Source organism: Oryx dammah, unplaced genomic scaffold (assembly GCF_014754425.2).
Source record: "Oryx dammah isolate SB20612 unplaced genomic scaffold, SCBI_Odam_1.1 HiC_scaffold_11229, whole genome shotgun sequence".
Lineage (NCBI taxonomy): Eukaryota > Metazoa > Chordata > Mammalia > Artiodactyla > Bovidae > Oryx > Oryx dammah.
This window is the reverse complement of record NW_024080622.1, coordinates 275,796-300,602: the sequence shown is the minus strand read 5'-3', so window position 1 is coordinate 300,602 and position 24,807 is coordinate 275,796. Positions and strand designations below refer to the sequence as shown.

The 24,807-nt window shown below is 36.4% G+C and overlaps 1 protein-coding gene across 3 annotated transcripts in view; it reads right to left on the bottom strand.

Annotated features, from left to right (window-relative positions):
* Positions 1-24,807, bottom strand: part of LOC120861136 (coiled-coil domain-containing protein 91-like) — a 305,946-nt gene that overhangs the window by 68,170 nt on the left and 212,969 nt on the right. For all 3 annotated transcript variants that reach the window (XM_040236771.1, XM_040236770.1, XM_040236772.1), the window contains one exon: positions 3,952-4,065. In XM_040236771.1, the coding sequence (XP_040092705.1) occupies positions 3,952-4,065 (114 nt within the window). The remainder of the gene's footprint in view (positions 1-3,951; positions 4,066-24,807) is intronic.

Genomic DNA, 24,807 nt, shown 5'->3' with positions numbered 1-24,807 from the left:
TTTTTTGTGTGCATGTGAAAACTTTGCAAGCCTCCAAAATTCATAAAAATTAACTTGAAACACTGAAATCCATTTCAAAAAGAATCAGAGTATAGAGAATCTTAATTTTTAAAAAGTTATATATATAAGAAATCTCATAGTGGGTGTTTTCATTTTAGATATTCTAGCCACTTTCCTTTTTTGTAGCTTTTCTATTTGGAGACGGGGAAACATTCAAATTTAAAAGTATTCCACAATGTGTGTTATTTAAAAAATTCTCAAGTCCTGAAGTGAAAGTAATAAACTTTCTATTAATATATTAATTAAATTAGTCTTAATCATCTATGAATCTAGTTACATGAGTCGAGTAAACTATTAGAATCATGTTTATTCTAAATCATGCTAATTTATTTAATAAATTAAATTTATTGTTCTTACTATATAAGGGAAGAAGGATAGAGAAGTGGAACTTTGGTGCAAATAGAATCTAATATTGTAATGACTGTTGTGATTTAATGAACACTTCTAAAGGTGATAACTAGTTTATCTAACATAAAGAGATACTAATCTTTTAGGCTAAAGGCAAAGGAGAAAAGGAAAGATATACCCACCCGAATGCAGAGTTCCAAAAAATAGCAAGGAGAGATAAAAAAGCCTTCCTCAGTGATCAGTGCAAAGAAAAGGAGGAAAACAATAGAATGGGAAAGACTAGAGATCTCTTCAAGAAAATCAGAGATACTGAGGGAACTTTTCATGCAAAGATGGGCACAATAAAGGACATAAATGGTATGGGTCTAACAGAAGCTGAAGATATTAAGAAGAGGTGGCAAGCTCAACATTCAGAAAACTAAGATCATGGCATCCGGTCCCATCACTTCACGGCAAATGGGGAAACAGTGGCTGACTTTATTTTTCTGGGTTCCAAAATCATGGCAGATGGTGATTGCAGCCATGAAATTAAAAGACGCTTACTCCTTGGAAGGAAAGTTATGACCAACCTAGATAGCATATTAAAAAGCAGAGACATTACTTTGCCAACAAAGGTCCATCTAGTCAAGGCTATAGTTCTTCCAGTGGTCATGTATGGATGTGAGAGTTGGACTATAAAGAAAGGTGAGCGCCGAAGAATTGATGCTTTTGAACTGTGGTGTTGGAGAAGACTCTGGAGAGTCCCTTGGACTGCAAGGAGATCAAAACAGTTAATCCTAAAGGAAATCAGTCCAGAATATTCATGGGAAGGACTGATGCTGAAGCTGAAGCTCCAATACTTTGACCACCTGATGCAAAGAACTGATTCACTGGAAAAGATCCTGATGTTGGGAAAGACTGAAGGCAGAAGAAGAAGGGGATGACAAAGGACAAGATGGTTGGATGGCATCACCAAATCGATGGACATGAGTTTGAGCAAGCTCTGGGAGTTGGTAATGGACAGGGAAGCCTGGCAGGCTGCATCCATGGGTTCACAAAGAGTCGGACATAACTGAGCGACTGAACTGTTATTGAACTGAATCTTTTAATATGGACTTACCAGGTGGCTCCGTGGTAAAGAATCCACCTGCCAATGCAAGAGACGTGGGTTTGATCTCTGGGTCTGGAAGATACCCTGGAGGAGGAAACGGCAACCCACTCCGGTATTCTTGCCTGAGAAACCCCATGGACTGAGGAACCTGGGGGCTATAGTCCATAGTGTTGCAAAATGTTGGACATGACTGAGTATATAAGCACAATCCTTTAATATAATTTGCAAGATCACAGATTAAATGGCAGAGATCATTATCAGTTTTCTTCAAGGGTTAATTACCTCACACAGGAACCAGATGACTCCTGTAAAGGCATTTCCTGTTCTCATTTTAAATGTTTCTAATGGTAGCCGCAAAATTTCTTTCAAGCAGAAAGTAATATTCAATTTTAAAGTTTTTTTAAGAGAAAATTGAAATTTTGATCAAAGAAATATTCATCTAAGACACTCTTATGAACAAGTTTGCTATTTTACATAATTTCTTGTCCAAATTAAGTGTTCAAATAAGAACTGGTCATATATTATTAAGAAAAGATGATTAAAAAGAATACATCTGTAAGAGTTTGGGATTAACATATACAAACTACTATATATAAAACAGATAACCAATAAGGATCTAGTGTACAGCACAAAGAACTATACTCAACATTTTGTTATAATCTTTAAGGGAAAAGAATCTGAAATATATATATATATACATATATATACACACACATAATATAAACTGAATCACTTTACTGTACACATGAAACTAACACAACATTAGAAATGAACTACAAGTTTTTTGTGTTTTTTAAAGGATACATCCACAATACCCTGAATTTATTTCAAGTCTGTGTTCTTTCACTATCACAATTTCTGTGTGTATGTGGAAAGCATCTATAATTCTTTTCTTGTATGACTGCTTCTGAAGTAGGTTATTTAACATAAACTCCTTGAGAAAACACATGTAAATAGGAGTTTTCTGGGAAAATATCACTTCCTGAAAGGTCGGCTGATGACATCTGGCTCAGAATTTTCTCTTGTGAAAGTGAAAGTTGTTCAATTGTGTCCAACTCTTCACGATCCCACGGACTATACAATCCATGGAATTCCCCAGGCCAGGATACTGGAGTGGGTAGCTTTTCCCTTCTCTAGGGGATCTACCCAACCCAGGAATCAAACTTAGGTCTCCCACATTGCAGGTGGATTCTTTAGCAGCTAAGTCACTCTTCTGAAGGTTATGTATCTATTAGAAATTTGGGGGGGGGGTGGTTAAGTTACTTTTAAAAACATCTTGAGATAAGTTGCACAGAGATTTAATCCCACATGAAATGTTTCTGTGAGTGATTAATTAATCTGGAAAGCTTACTTAGAATTTTTCTTTTTTTTTTGCTCTGTTGACAAAACTCGTTGTTGAAACCTAATGGTAGCTATTGAGGGGTAAGAATTTTCTTTATATCATACCAAAATTGATTTTAAATTAAGAGTATGGAACTCAAGTGGTATCATGAGTTCTTATGACATTCCTAGGAGTGTCATTACTCTTCTACTTAACTGCCAACTGAAGAGTAATCTTTTATTTCTTACTCTGACAACCATTACCTGTGCCAAATATCCTCATACACACTATGTTTTATGCTTTATTTATAATTTTATTATGTTGTATAATACCATATATTGTATAATATATAGTCCTTTAATATCCATGTTATACTAAACATATAAATAAGACATAAAATAGTATGTGAGAATTCACGATATAACTTATTATATAATATCTGTAATTTAACATACTTATTACAGAGATTACCATTAAACATCTCATCCTAAGTGTTTCTCATCCTGGATACTAAAAAAAATAAAGATTTGTTGAAAAGTCTAAAAATTAAGCTATTAAATACATTATTTTCAGCTACTGCTCAGACTTACAAATTAATAAAACCATATTGTACCAAAATGACATTTATTTTGTAAAGCTTCAATATGCATTATAAATTCTGACAAGCATATTCTGAATTTTGTTCTCAAAATGAAACTATGGCAGAAGAGCCCTAATTTGATAACTGTAATAAAATCTATTAGAACCACAGTGGTGTTAACCTAGTCCGAAGGGCTAAAGAGTGCATACAAATTTTGACAACCATTACATAAGAAATAACAAACTTATGGCAAAAACTTAAAAAATCTATACCTGTCTACTTTCTTTTTAAGTGTAAAGTCAAATTGAAAATAGGTCATTTCTGGGAATCCAGCAGGAAATTATTCAGTGCTTTTTTTTTGTTAACAAATGGAATTTATGTTTACAGACATAACTATTAGAATATATACTTATACCAGAAAAAATATTAGATGAAGATTTCTAAATTAGATGAAAAAGGATGTTTTAAATATTTAAAATTTAATGTCATTGTATGGAAGCCAATGCTTCAGTTTATGGAAGAACAAATTAAAACCCTTCAGGGGATACTTACCCTTTTCTGTTCCTTTACATACTCTATCAGTTCGTCTCTTGTTCTCTTCACTGCCTCTTCCACAGCCTTTTCACTTCGTTTTTGCTCTTCTATTATTGCTGCTTTAACTGTTTCCTGTTTGTGGAAGGATGAGAAAAAGTCAGGGAGGTATGTGCTATGACATGTTTGTGTCCATTTTATATAAACTAAAAATGTTCCAAGGGTTGAACTTATTCTTTTCAAAGCATGTCTTTAAACAGGAATAAGAACTCATAGAAATCTTTTGGGTTCTGTGAACAGATTCCACAGAATTCACTTTTTCAAACTGAGTGAAAGGGGAAAAAAAATGGAGTAAGCCATTTATTGCAGGGAGAGCCTAAAATACTCCAATAGCTTCCTTACCAACCTTTCATTTGATGTTTACATGATTGATTGCCTTCCTGTACTTTGCACTATTCACATAAGACTTCCAACTTGTATTTATTCTTCCAAGAACACCCTAATGTTCTAGGCTGTTTTATTCACATTTAGCTTTTCCATCACACAATAATCAAGTGTGGTCCGGGTGGTAAGATTTACAGATAGTTTAGTCCTCCTGCCAGGTTAAGACGTTGAGAGCTGGACACCATGAATGAGAGGTAAAAATTTCACTCTGTGTCCTAATATCTGAAATGAGAAATCTAGGAAGAAAAGTGACACTACTCATTTTGCCAAAATAGTAATCAAGGACCCTAACAGATTTCAAATTTTCAGGTAAAGAGAAAGATGGCTAAAATTCTAAAGAAGAAATATTAACACTTCTCAAAAACTAAGAAATATTTTGGGCTAAAATAGCATTTCATAGATTGGAAGAATACTACAAACTCTAACTTCCTTTTGTCTACACAGGCAGTATCTTTCTTTGAACAGGCAATCAGAAGACGCCTTGATATTTCTCAATAGTATTTCCTTCATTGTGCTATTCTTGAGGACCCTTCACTTTTTTGTGTATACATGTTTTGGTTTAGTTTTTCCCAATTTTATACACACACACACATACATACTTAAGTTGGGTCTGACTATTTTGTGACTGCCTGGACTGTAGCCCACCAGGCTCCTCTGTCCATGGGATTTTCCAGGCAAGAATACAGGAGTGAGTTGCCATTTCCTTCAGCAGGGGATCTTCCTGACCCAGGGATTGAACCCATGTCTCCTGAATTGGCAGGCAGATTCTCTACCACTGAGCCACCTGAGAAGCCCTATCTGTTAATCCCAAATTCTAAATGTATGTCTCCTCCTGTCCCCTGCAGTAACTATAAATTTTATTTCTGTATCTGTGAGTTTCTCTTTTGTAAATAAGTTCATCTGTATCACGAACAGATTCCACATATAAGTGATATCATGTGATATTTGTCTTTCTCTGACTTCACTCACTATGACAAGCTCTGGGTCCATTCATGTTGCTGCAAATGGCATTAATTTGTGCTTTTTATGGCTGAATAGCATTCCATATTGTGTGTTTGTGTGTATGTGTGTACATAGGACATTTATTCATTCATGTCAACAGACATTTAGGTTGCTTCCATGTTTTGGTTATTGTAAATAGTGCTGATATGAACACTGGGGTGCATGCATCTTCTCAAATTAGAGTTTTCTCTGTATATATGCCCAGGAGTGTGATTTCTGGGTCATACGATAACTTTTTTAGTTTTTTCAGGAACCTGCATACTGTTATCCATAGCAGATGCACCAATTTAGATTTCCTCAACAGTGTAAGATGGTTCCTTTTCTTCATATGCTCTCCAGCATTTATTATTTGTAGACTTTTAAATCATGGCTATTCTAACCAGTATGAGGTGATACCTCATTATCGAAAGCTATAATAATTTTTGAAAAAAAAAAAGACAAAAAGATTATTTCAAATAAAAGCACCTACTATTAAAACTCCTGTTGGTTTCACACATACTAATTTGGAATTTGAAACTTTTCAGATTTTATAAAGGCAAAAAGTTAATACGTATGTTACTAAGCCCCCTGAAATAAAACACAATAATAGTTCTGTGATGAAGGGTGTGAATATTTACACTATGTGGGTAAATTAAAAGTGTAAATAGTTTCACATTATTTCAGGGCAGCATTTGCAAAAAGCCTTGCTTTTTAAGGGTTTTATAATTTTAAAACTACTGTAGACCTAGACTAGTTGAATATAGAAGATAAATCCATATCATATTGAATATCAAACACAATTTCTATCTAGTAAGGGTCAAATTTGACTAGAAATGTTTGAAAACAAAACCATCAATTTAAATAAAAGGAATATATCCAGGAAAAAGATGAAGAGAGTAAGCTACTATGTTCTTCAGTTAAAAATTTTTTTTTTAGGGTGGATACTTTTGAGGCTCCTTCTTTCTTAAATTTTGAGTTGAAGAAGAACATTTACAAAGAAAGTCTCCCTTGATTCTCTCCTCCCCAGCTGGCAGTTAGGTGACAGTCAAGGTTGTAAAATCTATATATACATACTTATATCTAAAACAGATAACTAACAAATGGTTAGGATCCCTTAGGAAGCATCACAATAAACAAAGCTAGTGTAGGTGATGGAATTCCAGTTGAGCTATTTCAAATCCTGAAAGATGATACTGTTAACATGCTGCACTCAATATGCCAGCAAATTTGGAAAACTCAGCAGTGGCTACAGGACTGGAAAAGGTCAGTTTTCATTCCAATCCCAAAGAAAGGCAATGCCAAAGAATGCTCAAACTACTGCACAATTGCACTTATCTCACACACAAGCAAAGTAATGCTTAAAATTCTCGAAGCTAGGCTTTAATAGTATATGAATCGAGAACTTCCAGATGTACAAGCTGGATTTAGAAAAGGCAGAGAAACCAGAGACCAAACTGCCAACATCTGCTGGATCACAGAAAAGGCAAGAGAGTGCCAGAAAAACATCTACTTCTGCTTCATTGACTATGCTAAAGCTTTTCATTGTGTGGATCCCAACAAACTTTGGAAAATTCTTCAAGAGATGGGAATACCAGGCCACTTTACCTGCCTCCTGAGAAATCTGTATGCAGGTCAAGGAGCAACAGTTAGAACTGGGCATGGAACAATGCACTGGTTCCATCGGGAAAGGAGTACTTCAAGGCTGTATATTGTCACCCTGCTTATTTAACTTCTATGCAGAGCACATCATGCAAAATACTGGGCTGGATGAAGCATAAGCTGGAATCAAGATTGCCGGGAGAAATATCAGTAACCTGAGATATACAGATAACATCACCCTCATGGCAGAAAGTGAAGAGGATCCTAGAGCCTCTTGATGAAAGTGGAAGAGGAAAATGAAAAATTAAAAAAAAGAAAGAAAGAAAGAAAGAAACAACTCTCGATGTCTTCAAAGGAAGAGGCTGATATACACACAAACAAGGACATTAATGATGATGAATGAAAAGGGATGCAGAAGAACTGGCCTAAAAAAAAAAAAGAAAGAAATACGGCAGTAATCTCCAAATGTATTCTAAGTAGAAAGGCTTAGAATTTGTCTCGGGGGAGCAGAACCATGGATGGGTAGGGGTGGAGCAGGTGACTTGTTTCATTATAAGGTATCTGGTAGTATTTGATTGTAAACATTTGAATATATTACTAATTAAAATCTTTAATGACATATTTCTGAGGTAAGTAGTTTATAAGACCATGTAGAACATCATTCCTTTAAAATGTTGAGGGATATAAATAAACTTGGTGTTAGAAATCAAAAAACAACAACAACAACAAAGATCATGGCATCTGGTACCATCACTTGAAGGCAAATAGATGGGGAAACAACAGCAACAGTGACAGACTTTATTTTGGGGGGCTCCAAAATCACAGAAGATGGTGACCGCATGAAATTAAAAAGATGCTTGCTTCTTGGAAGAAAATTTACAACCAACCTAGACAGCATATTTAAAAAGCAGAGACATTCCTTTGCTGACAAAGGCCCATCTAGTCAAAGCTATGGTTTTTCCAGTAGTCATGTACGGATGTGAGAGTTGGACCATAAAGAAGAATGTGCACTGACGAATTGATGCTTTTGAACTATGGTGTTGGAGAAGGCTCTTGAGAGTCCCTTGGACAGCCAGGAGAAAAAGACAGTCAATCCTAAAAGAAATCAATTCTGAATATTCACTGGAAGGACTGAGGCTGAAGCTGAAGCTCCAGTACTTTGGTCACCTGATGCAAAGAAGTGATTCATTAGAATTAAAGACCTTGATGCTAGAAAGATTGAAGGCAGGAGAAGAAAGGGATGAGAGAGGATAAGATGGTTGGATGGCATCACTGATCATTGAACATGAGTTTGATCAAGCTCCAGGAGACTGTGAAGGACAGGGAAGCCTGGCATCTTGCAGTCCATGGGGTTGCAAAGAACTGGAAACAACTGAGCAACTTAACAACAACCACCAACAAATATCTACTGTATAGCACGTGCAACTCAGGTCCATATTATGTAACACCCTAAATGGGAAAAGGACTTGAAAAAGAATAGATACATGTATGTGTATAACTGAATGACTATGCTGTATACCTGAAACTAATACAACATTGTTAATCATCTATGCTCCAGTATAAAATATAAACGAAAAAAGGAAAAAAAACTTTATTATTTCATTTCAATAAATAAATATCTTTGAATATGACAAAGAAAGTTTAAACCTTTCATTTTCTAACTAAAATCAGAACAAGCAACAATCAGTGAATTTTGTATGCATGTTCATGTGTCTGTGAATATCTGCCTGCATGTTTTCTTGAATTCCATGAATGAACTATATTGTCCCTGTGAGTCATGAGACTTAGTTTAAAATAAAATATACTTCACGAGGGATGATGATTTGCCACTAATGAATACATTCAAACAAGGCAATTCTGAAAGAATACTTTCCAGAATATTTTAGTAATGAGCACACATCCTGGAACATGATATATTCTCTAAGGCATGATTTATACTCTAACCTTGGCACTAATAATTCCCTGCTGGGGGTGGAGATGGGAGTATTGTTATAAGCAGTATACTTGGTACTTGCTTACTAGATCATCTTCAGTTGAGAAGCACTGCTCTAAAATTAACAGTTCGGAGGGAAAAACATCCATTTGCATATGTTGGTAAGTTTGTTAAAATCTATTGACACTTCTCATTCTAAATATATTTTGTTAAAAATAAAATATGTGTAAAAAATCACATCCACATTATTATATAACTAGTTTTTTAAGTGTGGAAGAAAGAGTTCTACTTACTAATTTTTCCAGTACTCCTTACTAGAATCACTTTCTACAATGTTACAATAGGTCATGATGAAGGTCATTTCCTTTACTAGCATGCGAGAAGATGCAGTTGTGCAGTAGTTAGAGCATTCTTTGGCATTGCCTTTCTTTGGGACTGGAATCAAGACTGACTTTTCCCAGTCCTGTGGCTACTGCTGAGTTTTCCAAATTTGCTGCCATATTGAGTGCAGCACTTTCACAGCATGATCTTTCAGGATTTGAAATAGCTCAACTGGAATTCCATCACCTCCACTAGCTGTGTTCATAGTGATGCTTCCTAAGGCCCACTTGACTTCACATTCAGGATGTCTGGCTCTAGGTGAGTGATCACACCATCAAGGTTATCTGGGTTGTGAAGATCTTTTTTGTACAGTTCTTATGTGTATTCTCGCCAACTCTTCTTAATATCTTTTGCTTCTGTTAGGTCCATACCATTTCTGTCCTTTATTGAGCCCATCTTTGCATGACATGTTCCCTTGGTATCTCTAATTTTCTTCAAGAGATTTCTAGTCTTTCCCATTCTATTGTTTTCCTCTATTTATTTGCATTGATCACTGAGGAAGGCTTTCTTATCTCTCCTTGCTTATATCTTTCCTTTTCTCCTTTGCTTTTAGCTTCTCTTCTTCTCACAGCTTTTTGTAAGGCCTCACAGACAGCCATTTTGCTTCTTTGCATTTCTGTTTCTTGGGGATGGTCTTGATCCCTGTCTCCTGTACAATGTTTTAGAAAAGGAAGAGGAACCAGAGATCAAATTGACAACATCTGCTGGATCATCAAAAATGCAAGAGAGTTTCAGAAAAACATCTATTTCTGCTTTATTGACTATGCCAAAGCCTTTGACTGTGTGGATCACAATAAACTGTGGAAAATTCTAACAGAGATGGGAATACCAGACCACCTGACCTGCCTCTTGAGAAACCTATATGCAGGTCAGGAAGCAACAGTTAGAACTGGACATAGAACAACAGCCTGGTTCCAAATAGGGAAAGGAGTACATCAAGGCTATACACTGTCACCCTGCTTATTTAACTCAGATGCAGAGCACATCATGAGAAATGCTGAGCTGGGTGAAGCACAAGATGGAATCAAGACTGCCAGGAGAAATATCAATAATCAATCACCTCAGATATGCAGATGACACTACCCTTATGGCAGAAACTGAAGAACTAAAGAGCCTCTTGATGAAAGTGAAAAAAGAGAGCAAAAAAGTTGGCTTAAAGCTCAACATTCAGAAAACTAAGACCATGGCATCCGGTCTCAACACTTCATGGCAAATAGACAGGGAAATGCTGTCAGACTTTATTTTTGGGGGCTCCAAAATCACTGCAGGTGGTGACTGCAGCCATGAAATTAAAAGACGCTTACTCCTTGGAAGGAAAGTTATGACCAATCTAGATAGCATATTAAAAAGCAGAGACATTAGTTTGCCAACAAAGGTCCATCTAGTCAAGGCTATGGTTTTTCCTGTGGTCATGTATGGATGTGAGAGTTGGACTGTGAAGAAAGTTGAATGCCAAAGAATTGATGCTTTTGAACTATGGTGTTGGAGAAGACTCTTGAGAGTCCCTTGGACTGCAAGGAGACCCAACCAGTCCATTCTGAAGGAGATCAGCCCTGGGTGTTCATTGGAGTGACTGATGCTAAAGCTGAAACTCCAGTACTTTGGCCACCTCATGCGAAGAGTTGACTCACTGGAAAAGATTCTGATGCTGGGAGGGATTGGGGGCAGAAGGGGACGACGTGGATGAGATGGCATCACCAACTCGATGGACATGAGTTTAAGTAAACTCTGGGAGTTGGTGATGGACAGGGAGGCCTGGTGTGTTGTGATTCATGGGGTCACAAAGGGTCAGACATGACTGAGTGACTGAACTGAACGGATCAAATATTTTCTAGAGCAACAGTGTGCTTTATTTTGATTCTATACATGATATACACTGCTGCTGTTGTCTGTCACCCGGTCATGTCCGACTCTGTGACTCCACGGACTGTAGCACGCCAGGCCTCTCTGGCCCTCACCATCTCCTGAAGTTTGCCCATTTCCTTTGCATCAGTGATACCATCCTGCTATCTCATCTGATGTCCTCTCCTCCTCCTGCCCTTAATCTTTCCTAGCATCAGAGACTTTTCCAATGAGTCAGCTGTTCACATCAGATGACCAAATTACTGGAGTTTTCATCTTCAGCATCAGTCCTTCCAATGAATATTTGGGGTTGATTTCCCTTAAGACTGACTGGTTTGATTTTGCTGTTTGAGGAACTCTCATGAGTGCTCTCCAGCGCTATAGTTTGAAGGCATCACTTCTTTGGCACTCTGCCTTCTTAATGGTTCAGCTCTTAAAACTGTGTGTGACCACTGGGAAAACCATAGTCTTGACTACACGGATTTTTGTCCGCAGAGTAGTGTCTCTACTCTTCATAATTATTTAATTATGTATTACTTTAAAAGTTACAGGTGGTTGTGGAATTGCACCTTAGAAAATGAATGTCTGAATCATAAGTCAATCTACTTTATGCAGTTCCTTTGTATCAACAGTTAAGGAAGTAGGACTTCAATTCCTACATAAATTTATGAGCTTACATTACAGCTCCATCAGTGCTTTTCACATATTGATCTAACTGCAGATGAAATTTCCATATTTCAAAATTCATCTGCCAGGTAACTGAGGAGCTTCCATCTAATTTTCAATTGGAAATAATCAATCTGCAGTGTAATGATAGGCAAAATGAGAAGAATTTAATTCTACAAATGTTTCTCAAATAATGAATATGCTCAATTAAAATTATATACTCATTGACTGATACCAATGTTTTCCAGTACTTACTTGTGTGAAATAGATTCTTAAAGATGAAATATGTAGAGTCTCATTAGATATTGGCATTAATAAATAAGTATTTGTAATCATTTTTGATGACAGGAATACTTAATGGAACCACAATTAAGCAAATTTTATTCTTTCCAAAGAAAATTCTATTCTTCTCACTAGTAGTGAAGGACAGGGAAGCCTGGTGTGCTGCAGTTCAAGGGGTTGCAAAGAGTCAGACACAACTTAGCAAAGAACACAAGTAGATGCACATTATTAAAAATTAGTATTACTATATTTTGAATTTCATCAACAAAAGTTTGTGAATATTTGCTGTTTCTTGTGTAAACATAAGCTCTACATAATATTTTCAATTAAGCCTCTTGGCCCGTAAGTTTCTAAAATATTTACTAACTGGCTCTTTACAGAAAAAGCTTGCCAATCCCTGATTTAGCTCATGATTCTGTAAACTGGCAACCTGAGCTGGGCTCAGCTGGACAGTTCTTTTGGTCTTGGCTGGGTTCTCCCATGTATCTGCCATCAACTGGTGGGTCCCAATCTGGCTGCTGCTACAATGATGGCCTACAGGAGGCTGGCTTGTTTCTCCTTCCTATGGGCTCCTATCTCCTGCAGACTAGTTCGGGATTTTTCACGTAGCTGCTGGACAGAATTGTAAAAGAAAGGGTGGAATGTCTCTTAAGATATGGGCTCAGAAATGATACAGTGTTACTGTAGCCACATTATACTGACTTAAGCAAATATGTATTAAACATTAATTCCAAAATTCTTATCTAATTGTCTATATGTCTTTTCAATACATTCAAAGGTATCAAGCAGTCTGTTTACCTTCTTAGAGACATATCTCCTGGACATATCTCCAACCAGGATTGGTTGGTCTCTAGGTCAGTTATTCTGGGGTTTCCATGATTTTTCTAGGGGTTTGGCTACATCTCTCTGGAGCTTATCAGCTTTCTAGATACCACTGGATTCTTTCTTCTTTCTTTACTTTTTTGTTTTGATAGTGTACCTCCTCCAGGAGATTCCTCAGAAAAGGCATGTTCTTTCTTTGTTTTGATAGAGTACCTCTTTCAGGAGATTCTTCAGAAAAAGATACATGAGAAGCATAAGTTTTGGTATCTCCTTTGTCTTGAAAATGCTTTCATTTTACCCTCACACTTAAATTATAGTTTGGCTGAGTGTAGCTTTCTAGGGAAAATTTGTGCAGTTTTCAAGGTTATTGAGGAGTCTGCTTACACATTCTGATTCATTATCATTTGCATAAATGTGTCCCTCTTAACAGAACCTTCATGTATTTTCTTTACCTTTGCTTCTCAAAAATTTAATGATAAACTTAGTAACAGCCCTACCTAGAAACTTGTATAATTTAGAAACTCATGTCTTTCAATTTTGCAAGATTTACTTTAATACTATTATTATTATTATATTTACTGCATTTTACTTTCTGCTTTTTATTTCACCTCAAGATCCTGTGATTCAGCAAAAGAATCTCCTGAACCGATTGCCTAATGGCCTCGTCTTTTCACTTCTATTTTCCATTTCTTCGTATTTTTATACAATGTTCTCTGGAAGACTCCTAACACTTCATCTTCTGATTCTTGCTGTTGTTTTTTAAACTTTCTATTGTATTTTAAATTTCTAATCCTTTCAAGTGACTTTTAAAAAGGCACCCTCTTCCTCTTTCACAGGTGCAATATCTCTTACTTTTAAGGAAATTAATGATAGTGTTTTTTTTTTTAACTTTTCATGTCTCCATAGAACGTTTTTAATCTTTGCTTTTCATGAGGAGTATTCTATTTATACTTGACTATTTGCTCATGTTTAAGAGTAGAGCACTAAAATGCTGAGTAACATATCTGTGCTTGCAGTTGTGGTTTATGGACTGTGATCTTAAGAGCAGAGTAATCTGGCTGAGTTGCTTCCTTAGGGAGATTTCGGATACCAATACAGTTAAGTCTTTTATTCTGGGCTGCCTAGATGCCTCAGTTAAAGAATCTTCGAATTTCCTGTTTGGTTTTCAGCATTCTGAGAGCTGTGATGGGAAAAATGGGTAATGTTCTCAATCTCAATAAGCAGCTGAAAACTTTTCACCTTGCTGTCCTCCCAATCCCATTTCATTAAAGCATTTATACCTTCAAGTAGGCTTGGTGATCCCTGGTCCAGATACCTTCCACTTTCTTTTTCTTTTTCCCCCAGAGAACTAACCCCAGGTTTCTGATAGAATTTGCAGAGGATGAGTGGGGATCTGTTTATTACACAAACTTCCAAACCCCTTCAAACTGAAGCTTCATCTTCATTTTCACTTCTAGAGATGCCTGGTTCCACTAACTGGGAAGCCTTTGGGAGTTTCCCCAGAGTACACTGCATGTTGTATATTGGTCTTCTCAGTCATCTCCACTTCTAATTTTGGGCTCCATTTCAGAGTTTTCATTTCAGTGAGGTTTTAGAAGGGAGTTAATAAAACTGCTCTTTTATCTGGATATGTGTTTGAAAAAAATGTATGAAACTTTTTATTTTGAAATAATTTTAGAGGTACAGAAAACTTACAAAGACAGTAGTACAAGGGTTCTCATATGCCCTTAACACAGCTTCTTCTAATATTATCATCTTACATAACTATGGTACATTTATCAAGCTAACAAATTAATATCATATGGTAATACTAAATAGATTACACTCAATAGATTATTCTGTTAAGCATATACAACAGCTTTTCTAATAATGCTTTTTTTCTGTTCCAGGATTAAACTAGGGTAAGATATTGCATTCAGACATCATGTCTCATTAGTCTCCTCCAATTTGTGGCAGTTTCTCAGTCTTTCCTTATTATATTGACACTGTTGAAAAGTACTTTTCATTTTGAAGAAATTTGGATTGGTGTTTTTTTTCTCTTACAATTAGATGGGGGTTATGAATTTTTGAGAATGCCACAGAAGTGAATAATGCTTTTCACTGAAATCAGTAATTATAATTATTACAGTTCATATTCTCATCCTCTGTCACCCCCTTCTTCTCCTGCTGTCACTCTTTTGCAGCATTAAGGTCTTTTCCAAAGAGTCGGCTTTTCCCATCAGGTGGCCAAATTATTAGGGCTTCAGCCTCAGTATCATCTCATCCTCTGACACCCTCTTCTCCTTTTGTCTTCAATCTCTCCCAGCATCAGGTCAGGTGGCCAAAATATTGGCACTTCAGCTTCAGCATCAGACCTGTCAATGAATATTAAGGGTTGGTTTCCTTTATGTTTGATTGGTTTGATCTCCTCACTGTCCAAGGGACTCTCAAGAGTCTTCTCCAGCACCACAGTTCAGAAGCATCAGTTCTTTGGTGCTCAGCTTTCTTTATGGTCCAGCTCTCACATCTGTACATGACTACTGGAAAAAACACAGCTTTGACTATATGAAACTCTGTTGGCAAAATGAGTACCTGGTACACAGCAGAAATGCCTAATTAATCTTCAACAAATGAGTGAATTTGTTTCCTCAATTCAAAGAAACCTACTTAAGCATAGGGACTATAACTTACATCTCTTGTGGACCCCACAAGAGGTGTATATCTTGTGGGTATACCTAGGTTAAAGCTTCCCTGGCTTTTTCAGTTCATAAGTTGTTTGGCTGTCTCAGTAATTTTGTTCATGGTGCCCTCTAGGCCAGAAGAAATACCTAAGTGTCTCATCTATTAATGGAACATATCTTAGTAGCCATTTGAAAAGATACAAAAAATGAAAAGAAAAAAACTTTTAATTCATTATTAACCATAGTTATTTATGGGAATTTGTACATGTCAGGCATTATACAACTTCTTAAATCTTGACCTAAGACTGGACTTTATTTCCTATTCCACAATATTTGCATGGTACTTGTTCTGTTTTGTTTTGTTTTTTAATCATAGCAACAGATAAAACCCTCGTTCACTAAGATATGATATGATAATAATAGAAAGAAATGTAAGACTGTCATTAGTATTGACAAGCTAGTTAAGAGATCTCAAGTGTCTTCTCTGTGTTGCCCTTTAATACTTAACATACCAGGCAGCATCCTTGTGAAGTCACTGCAGTGCAGGGCACCCTGATTCAGTTTAGAAACTACAGCCTGAAGTAATCACAGCAATTAGCCATTCACTCACTGTTTATCATCAGTTCAGTTCAGTCGCTCAGTCGTGTCCAACTCTTTGCGACCCCATGAATCGCAGCACACCAGGCCTCCCTGTCCATCACCAACTCCCGGAGTTCACTCAAACTCACGTCTGTCGAGTCGATGATGCCATCCAGCCATCTCATCCTCTGTCGTCCCCTCCTCCTCCTGCCCCCAATCCCTCCCAGCATCAGAGTCTTTTCCAATGAGTCAACTCTTCACATGAGGTGGCCAAAGTACTGGAGTTTCAGCTTTAGCACCATTCCTTCCAAAGAAATCCCAGGGCTGATCTCCTTCAGAATGGACTGGTTGGATCTCCTTGTAGTCCAAGGGACTCTTAAGAGTCTTCTCCAACACCACAGTTCAAAAGCATCAATTCTTCGGCGCTCAGCTTTCTTCACAGTCCAACTGTTTATCATACATGCTACTATTCTAGGTGTTAAAACTACAAAGGTGGTGGTAATAATGGTAAAATAAACAGTATCAACAACAGCAGTGGTCATCTCAGTTACAACAAATCTTATGTTTCAGGCAACATGCTAAGTAAGCTAAGTGAATTTATACTGGGCTATAAACTTATCAACAGTGCTTAAAGATTCGGTGACCTAATAGAGGTCTGTGTGAAGAGTGGAGTTAAGAAAAATATACTGTAAACAGTATTAAAAACTAAAAAAGCAATGATATTTGGTATTTAAAGTAAGAAAACTAATGTGTGGTTTTCACTTAATCTTCAGAGCCATTTTGAGAGGGGATTTAAAGCAGTAAAACTACTTAATTATGTTTAAAAAGTGGCAATTTCAAAAATTTCCAACATATTTTAAAGAGATTTTATAGTAATTATTTCTGGAATAATTTCCAATGATTATGTTAACACAATGTTAGTAACTGGGTACAAATCTGCAGGGTTGATAATTCCTATTGACACAGGAACAGAGAGACTCTATAACAGGAAAAAGGACAGCAGAAATGATATTCTCAATATATATACATTCTTCGGTCTCCTACTTAATCCTTTCTTCAGAGTCCTGTATAAAAATTATATATCTGTTGCTAGGTAACCTGTGATATAATGATTTTTTATCATATTGGGAAATTTAAAATTGTTCACCTATTTCTTCTAATCTGTCCCTCTTCAAATAAATAAACATTAACTCTTCACTGCAGCCCTTCAAATATGTGAACAATGTTCCCATATCTTTATTCTCCTCTTCTCTGAGCTACGTACTCCAATTCCTTCAAAACTATATGGCAAAGTTTCCTGCTCTGTCACTGACTTGACCACAATACCACATAATATCTACATGATATTTTATGGTGTCTAAAGCTGTTTGATAATCTATCAATATTTTTATTTGACAATCGATCTATCTATGTTTTTATTCTTTTTGAAAGACATGTTTTTAAAGGTCTCACAGCAACTCTACAAAGCAGGTATTATTAATCCCACTTTACAGTGGGATTGGAGGAAATGGGGCCTCATCCATTTTTAAAAATTGGTCCAGGTAACACAAGTCACAAGCTAGGACTCAAATCTAACCCCATTTGCTACTTAGCACATTTATTTGGCAATCAGTTAGTTATTTCAATCACAGGTAACAGAAAATTCAGCACAAACTGTCTAAAAATAATTCAGTCTCACACAGAAAAACATAAAAGAAATACAGGTTCCAGCAATGTGATGGGGATCTCTCTCCCTAGCTCTGCCTTTGGTGTTGGCTCCATTTGCACAAAAAGTTCTACACATACAGTCCCAAGATGGTCACCTACAGTTCCGAAGATTTTCTCATTTTTTTCTGTGAATGAGAGTGTTTACGTACTTGAGGATCCAAGTCACAAATGTAGTCTTATAGGCTTGACCCAGAATATGTGTGAATTCTTGGAACCTTCTAACATGGGGATGGAATATAATCATTAGCCTAAGTAAATAAGGACTTATGCCTAGATTAGAAAGTAGGTTAAATCTCACCTAAACCACATGGCTAAGAAATAAAAAGTATCACTTTGGGAAGAGAGGAATAGATGCTGAGGGAGCACTAATAAATGTCTTAAGTTAGTCCCATTCTGATTTGGAAATGTCTCTCTTAAAACATGGTATATGGAACTGAATGTGCTGTTTCCATCTGACCAGTGAGAGTGTGTGCTTCACTGTGACTAAAAAATTCCTACTACTACTCATGCAGTAATTCATCACTACCTTACAACAAATTGAAACTAGTTGTTCAAAGTAAAAACTTTTCTGAATCTGAAATTAATTATCTATTTTTTTTTGTCCAGATTTCTTTCTGAGTGCTTAATTAAACTTCAATAGTAGTAGGAATCATCTCAGTTTGGCACCCAACAGACAATCTAATGCATACTTTTTAAAAAGGGATCATAATAGCCAAAGCATTAATTTAGGTGATCCTACTTTTAGTAACACATTCCATTTAAAAGCAAGCAAAACTCTTAAGAGAGCCAAATTGTATTATCAGAGATCAAGTTCATTTTTGAAAGATTAACGATTCTCCTAAAACAGTGCTGGTCCAGAACCATTTCACAACTTCTTGCAGCTTGTTCAAGACTCAATTCCTACTTTAAAAGTGCTGATAATATAATGAAGAAGACACAGAAGCAGATCCTTTTACTATAATATGGTTAGGCACTATAGAGTTAAATACTGCCAATGAAGAGGAAAGAACCTTGATTTAATCTGAGAAATGGACAAAGAAATTTACTGAATTAAAAAAAAAAAAACTAAGTTATTAACAAGAGAAGGTTTTGAAAGTTAGGAAAGCAATGGCATTCTAGACTGAAGGCACAGTAATTACTCAAGGCCCAGTACCAAAAATGGGGCTTCCCTGGTGGCTGAGATGGTAAAAATGTGTCTGCAATGCAAAAGACCCAGTTTTGATATCCTGGAGATGGGAATGGCTGCCCATTCCAGTATTCCTGCCTGGAGAATTCCATGGAGATAAGAATCTGATGGGCTACAGTCCACAGGGTCGCAAAGAGTCAGACACGACTGAGCGCCTAACACACATCATGAACAGGCTAGTAAGTGTACCAGTAGGATGGTACAAAAAGCATGAAGTGTGAAGCAGAGTGGCAGAATATGAGCTGGAAATGTGGAGACCAGGTCACTAAAAGATTTATATTTTATGTTCTGAAAGATCTGTCGATCATTCTACATATACTCTACAGGCTATGGGAGGCACTGACATTATTCCAATTTGAAAAGGGACAAAACTGGAAACGAAGAAATGTATATAAAAGGTCAAGGTAAGCAATAAGAACCCTAATTAAGACAGTGATAGCAGGTAGGAAGGAAGTGTATATGTTTAAGGATTATTTAACAGGAAAATTGGGAAAAATTTAATGATTTAAAGGTAGTGAAATGGGGACAAGAGAGGAAAAGTTTAGGAGGAGTTCCTTCTCTGGACTGGCTAACTTGGTAGATGGCTATTTCACTATTTGAATAAAATAGGAAATGTAACAGGAGGAAAAAGCCTTGAGAGACGAGAAGGTAAGCTGATGTACTATTGTTCACTTGTCTCTAGATACAATACTTATGACAATTAAAAATCTAATTAAGATTTTACCTATACCTAACTAGGTTACTATCAAATTTCAGTACATAATAAGTCAATACTGAAAAATTATTTCAGTGTTGTGAAACTATCTGGCTTGCTAAGTTAAAATAGAAACGTTATTTCCTTTTTAAAAAGAAGGGTCAGGTGGCAATGCTAAATTTTTTAAAGAAAATTTAACCACTGATTGTAATGTCTGTGGTTTCTGGGGAAAACATAACCCCAAATTACTGTGGCTGTGGTTATAAACTATTATGAAGAGCTTCCAACGTCAGACATAGTTTAAGTGTCTGTATGCACTGGAGTCTTTTTACAGGACTTTGCTAGAACAGCAAAATTAATGACTCTCTTTTTGCCCACTTTGGTGTCAATAACAAATGTGCTTTAACAAAGATTTTTAAGAAACACAGAATTAATTTAATATGAACATCAAATAAGCCAGAGTCATAAGCTTTCTCCTTAATATACCAGGAAAAAAAAGTGCAAGTCTACAATCAACACTGTGACTTGGTCTTACTTTATGAACAAGGTCAAATCAAATCAAGTCATCTCTCAAGTACATTTGGATAAATATGTGCCACACATGTGTTTGGTCATAGTTTAACATTTCTCTCCTCAGTTAAAGTCAATATTAATACAGAGAAAATCTAGAAGTAAATTGGGAAGCAAAAGCTGTTTTTCCCCTTGAATTTCTCAGGAGTAAATGATGTTGCTTAAGTTAAGCCTGATTGCTTTTTGCTTTGCCACATGCTATCCTCTCCACATTTGAGTAAGACTTAGTGGCCAAAATGTTAAGTGCTGCTAATTACAAATTTTATTTTTGGAATTCTTTCCATTAAAGACATATCTGAGTGCTGTGGAGTGACTTAAATCTTGGAATTAATGAAAACATTCACAAAGCCAGGCCCTTCAGTCAGTACTCAAGCAGTTTATAGTTCCCAGGACAGTAGTTCTTCAGGCTTGATGTTTCTCAACCAGCTGCCAAAGAACTAGCAGACAGAATGAGTGGTGGCCTCTGAAACCAGACAGGAGCTGGGCAGAGGGTGGCAGGAGTTGCTATTGTGCTGCTGGCTCTGAGCTTCCCAGAAAATGTAGATGAAGAGCTGGTTGATCAACCCTGAGTAATAGTGTGATACAGAAAGCATCAATAACTTTAATACCTTCCCAATTTCATCTGAGATACAGTAAATCAGGAGTGTGAGACTGTTTCTACTATTACACAGTTAATTTAAAGTGAATGTAGTTCTTTCTAGTTAGAAAATGGCCCAAGTTCCATAAAAGAATGTCATGTAAAGTCTTGTCCAGATTTTTTTGCTTTTAAATATCATTTATATACTTGTTAATCTCAAATTTTGGTCTCCAGCCCTGACAAGTCACCTCAACTCCAGGCTCATATTTATAACTGCCTACTGAATATTTCCTCTTGGATTATGAATAGATACCTCAAATTTAGTGTGCACAAATTAGATGTTATCTTCATAAAACTGAATTCTTTCTCACCATAGTACGGATAAATGAAGTCACCATCTGAAGTTGCTATCTATCCAATAATTTATTCTTGGTAGTCATTTGTTTATAAAAATTAGCTTCATTAAAATATTATTTACATAGAGTAAAATTATCAGTATGAAATACATAATTTGATATGGTTCTATCAAATCAAATGTAAGCACCACTACAATTATGATTAAAACATTTTTATCACCTTCAAATGTCCCCCTGCTGTAAGTCTCTTCCCTATCAGCTACTGATTTCTTTCCTCTCAAGCTAATTTTGCCTTCTCTAGGATTTTAAATACAGGCATATCTTGGAGATATTGTGGGTTTGGGTCCAGATCACGGCCATAAAATGAATATTGGAAAAAAATAAGTCACAAAATCTTTTTTCTCAGAGCATATAAAAGTTATTAGGTTTACACTTTGCTATAGTCTATTGTGTGCAACAGCATTATGTCTTAAGTAATACATGCCTTCGTTTAAAGCTTTATTGCTAAAAAAATGTTAAACATTCTCTGAGCTTTCAGAGAGTCTTAATCTTTTTGCTGGTGGAGGGTCTCGCCTCAAGGTTGATGACTTCTGACTAATCAGGATGGTGGCTGCTGAAGGCTGGGGTGGCTGCAGTAGTTTCTTAAAATAAGACAGAACAATGAAGTTTGCTGCACTGATTGACTTCTTTTCATAGTCTCTGTAACTTGGAAAACTGTTTGATAACATTTTACCTGGAGTAGAACTTCTAACAAATTTGGAGTCAATCCTCACAAACCCTTGCCGCTGCTTTAGCCAAATGTGCAGTTACTTCCTCCACTGAAGTCTTGAATACCTCAAAGTTATCCAGGAAGGTTGAAATCAACTTCTTCCAAACTCCTACATGTCGATATTTTGACCTTCTTCCATGAATCTGAATGTTCTTAATGGCATCTAGAATGGTGACATTTTCCCAGAAGTTTTCCATTTACTTTGCTCAGATCCATCAAAAGAATCAGTATCTACTGCAGCCTTACAGACTCTATTTCTCAAATTATAAGAGTTGAAAGTTGAAATTACTCCTTGACCCATAGGCTGCAGAATGGACATTCTGTTAAGCAGGCATGAAAACACCATTAATCTCTTTGTACATCAGAGCTCATGGGTGGACAGGTGTATTGTCGAAAAGCAGTAATATTTTGAAAGAATTTTTTTTTTTTTTGAGTAGTAGAAACAGAACTGAAAATATTTGGTAAACCATGTTGTTGACAGATGTGCTGTAATCCTGGCTTTGTTGTTCCATTTATAAGAAGCATAGGCAGAGTAAATTGGGAATAATTCTGAAGGGCCTGAGGACTTTCAGGGCCAAAGGAGCACTGGCTTCAACTTAACCAGCTGCATTAGCCTCTAATAAGAGAGTCACCTGTACTTTGAAGCTTTGAAGCCAGGCACTGACTTCTTCTCTATAGCTGTGAACGTCCTAGATGATATCTTCTTCCAATACAAAGCTGTTTCATCTACATTAAAAATCTGTTATTTGGTGCAGTCACCTTCATTAATTATCTGAGCTAGATCTTCTGGATAACTCGCTTCAGCTTCTACATCAGCACTTGTTGCTTCAGCTTGCACTTTTATGTTATGAAAGAGGCTTCTTTCCTTAAACCTCATGAACCAACCTCTGCTAGTTCCCAACTTTTCTTCTGCAGCTTCCTTGCCTCCTTTGGCATTCACAGAACTGAACAGAGTCAGGGGCGTGCTTTGGATTAGGATTTGTTGTAAAGGAATGTTGTGGCTGGTTTTATATTTTATCCAGAAAAACGTTCTCCATATCAGCAATAAAGCTGTTTTGCTTTCTTCTTATTTGTGGGTTCATTGGTGTAGCATTTTTCATTTCCCTAAAGAACTTTTCTTTGCATTTACAATCTGGTTAACTCTTTGGTGTTAGAGGCCTAGCTTTTACTTTGTCTCAGCTTTTGACATGCCTTTGATCCCTGGGTTGGGAAGATCCCCTGGGGGAAGGAATGGCAACCCACCCGAGTATTCTTGCCTGGAGAATCCCATGGACAGAGAAGCCTGGCTGGCTACAGTTCATAGGGTTGCAAAGAGCTGGACACCACTGAGGCAACTCAGCAAGAACGCCCCTCACTAAGCTTAATCATTTTTAGCTTTTGATTTAAAGTAAGAGAAGTGTGACTCTTCCCTTCACTTAAATACTTAGAGACTATTTAAGAATTATTAATTGGCCTGACTTCAATACTGTTGTGTCTCAGGGAATAGGGATGCCCAAGGAGAGGAAGAAGAATAGGGAAACGGCTCATCGATGGAGCAGTCAGAATACATACAAAATTTACAGACTAAGTTCACTGACTTACATAGGTGCAGCTTGTGGTGCCCTCAAAACAACAATGATAGTAACAGCACAGATCACTGTTCACAGATCCCAACAAATAGAAACATAATGAAAAATTCTGAAATATTATAATTACAAAATGTGACTCAGAGACATGAAGTGAACAAATGTTGCTGGAAAAATAGTGCCAATAGACTTCCTCAATGCAAATGTACTACAAACTTTCAGTCTGTAAAGAATGCAGCATCCACAAAGCTTAAGTAAAGTGAAACACAATAAAACAAAGTGTGCCTGTAAGTAGAATCATGCAGCATGCAAGTTTTTTTGAGTCTGGCTTCCTTCCTAACTTACATATCTAAAAGTTCCCCTACCACCTATCCTCACCCAAACACAAAACCTTCATTTTTTTTTCTTCAAAGTCCATATCTCTATAATGAATTACTTTAATTATCATGGGTCATTCTCAACTTGAATATACGCTCTATGAGTGCCTAGGGACCTTGGGTATCTTATTCAACGCTATATGCTCATAGCTTCCAAAAGTGCCAATACATGGCAGATGGTCAATAAATATTACTGAATGAATAAAAACATAAAAAATTTCCCTCACGTTTTCCTACTAAAATTACCTATACATTTAATTACAAATAAGATGTATTTGTATTTGTTCTAGGATGAGCACACTGGGAGAGAGAACAGTAGTAAGTCACAAGGCCTCTAGAGGAAGGCTGCCTGATTTTCAACGTGGCCTATTGCCTCATCTAAGTTACTATGGCCTTGAGCAAGTTAAATAATCTTCTTGAGGTTTAATTTCTGCATATGTGAAAATGGGAGTGATAGTTTTTGTCTCATAAGTTGGTTTTAAGGCTTAAGTGAGATCAAACATGTAAAACAATTTAAAAAGTACCTCATAGTTAGAACTGAATTAAAGATAGCCAATATCGTTAGAATTATCACCATCTCTACCATCATCACCACTATCTTACTGTTTTGTGCAAAGATGAAGAAACAGTTCCATAAGAATAGTTTTTAAGCTAATGACCTAAAATAAACAGCAACAAACACATGGACAGAAGACAGATAAAGAACATCAAAGTCTTACAATGATACTCATATGAATCACACTGTCACCTTATTAGCCACATTAGTTGAGAAAAACTTTACACGTTGATGATAAACTCACTAGTGGTGAGCTTATTATGAAAACGGCAAGGCAATATGAACATCAATCTAAATTCTATTCTTTTTTAGAGGATAATTAAGTTTATTT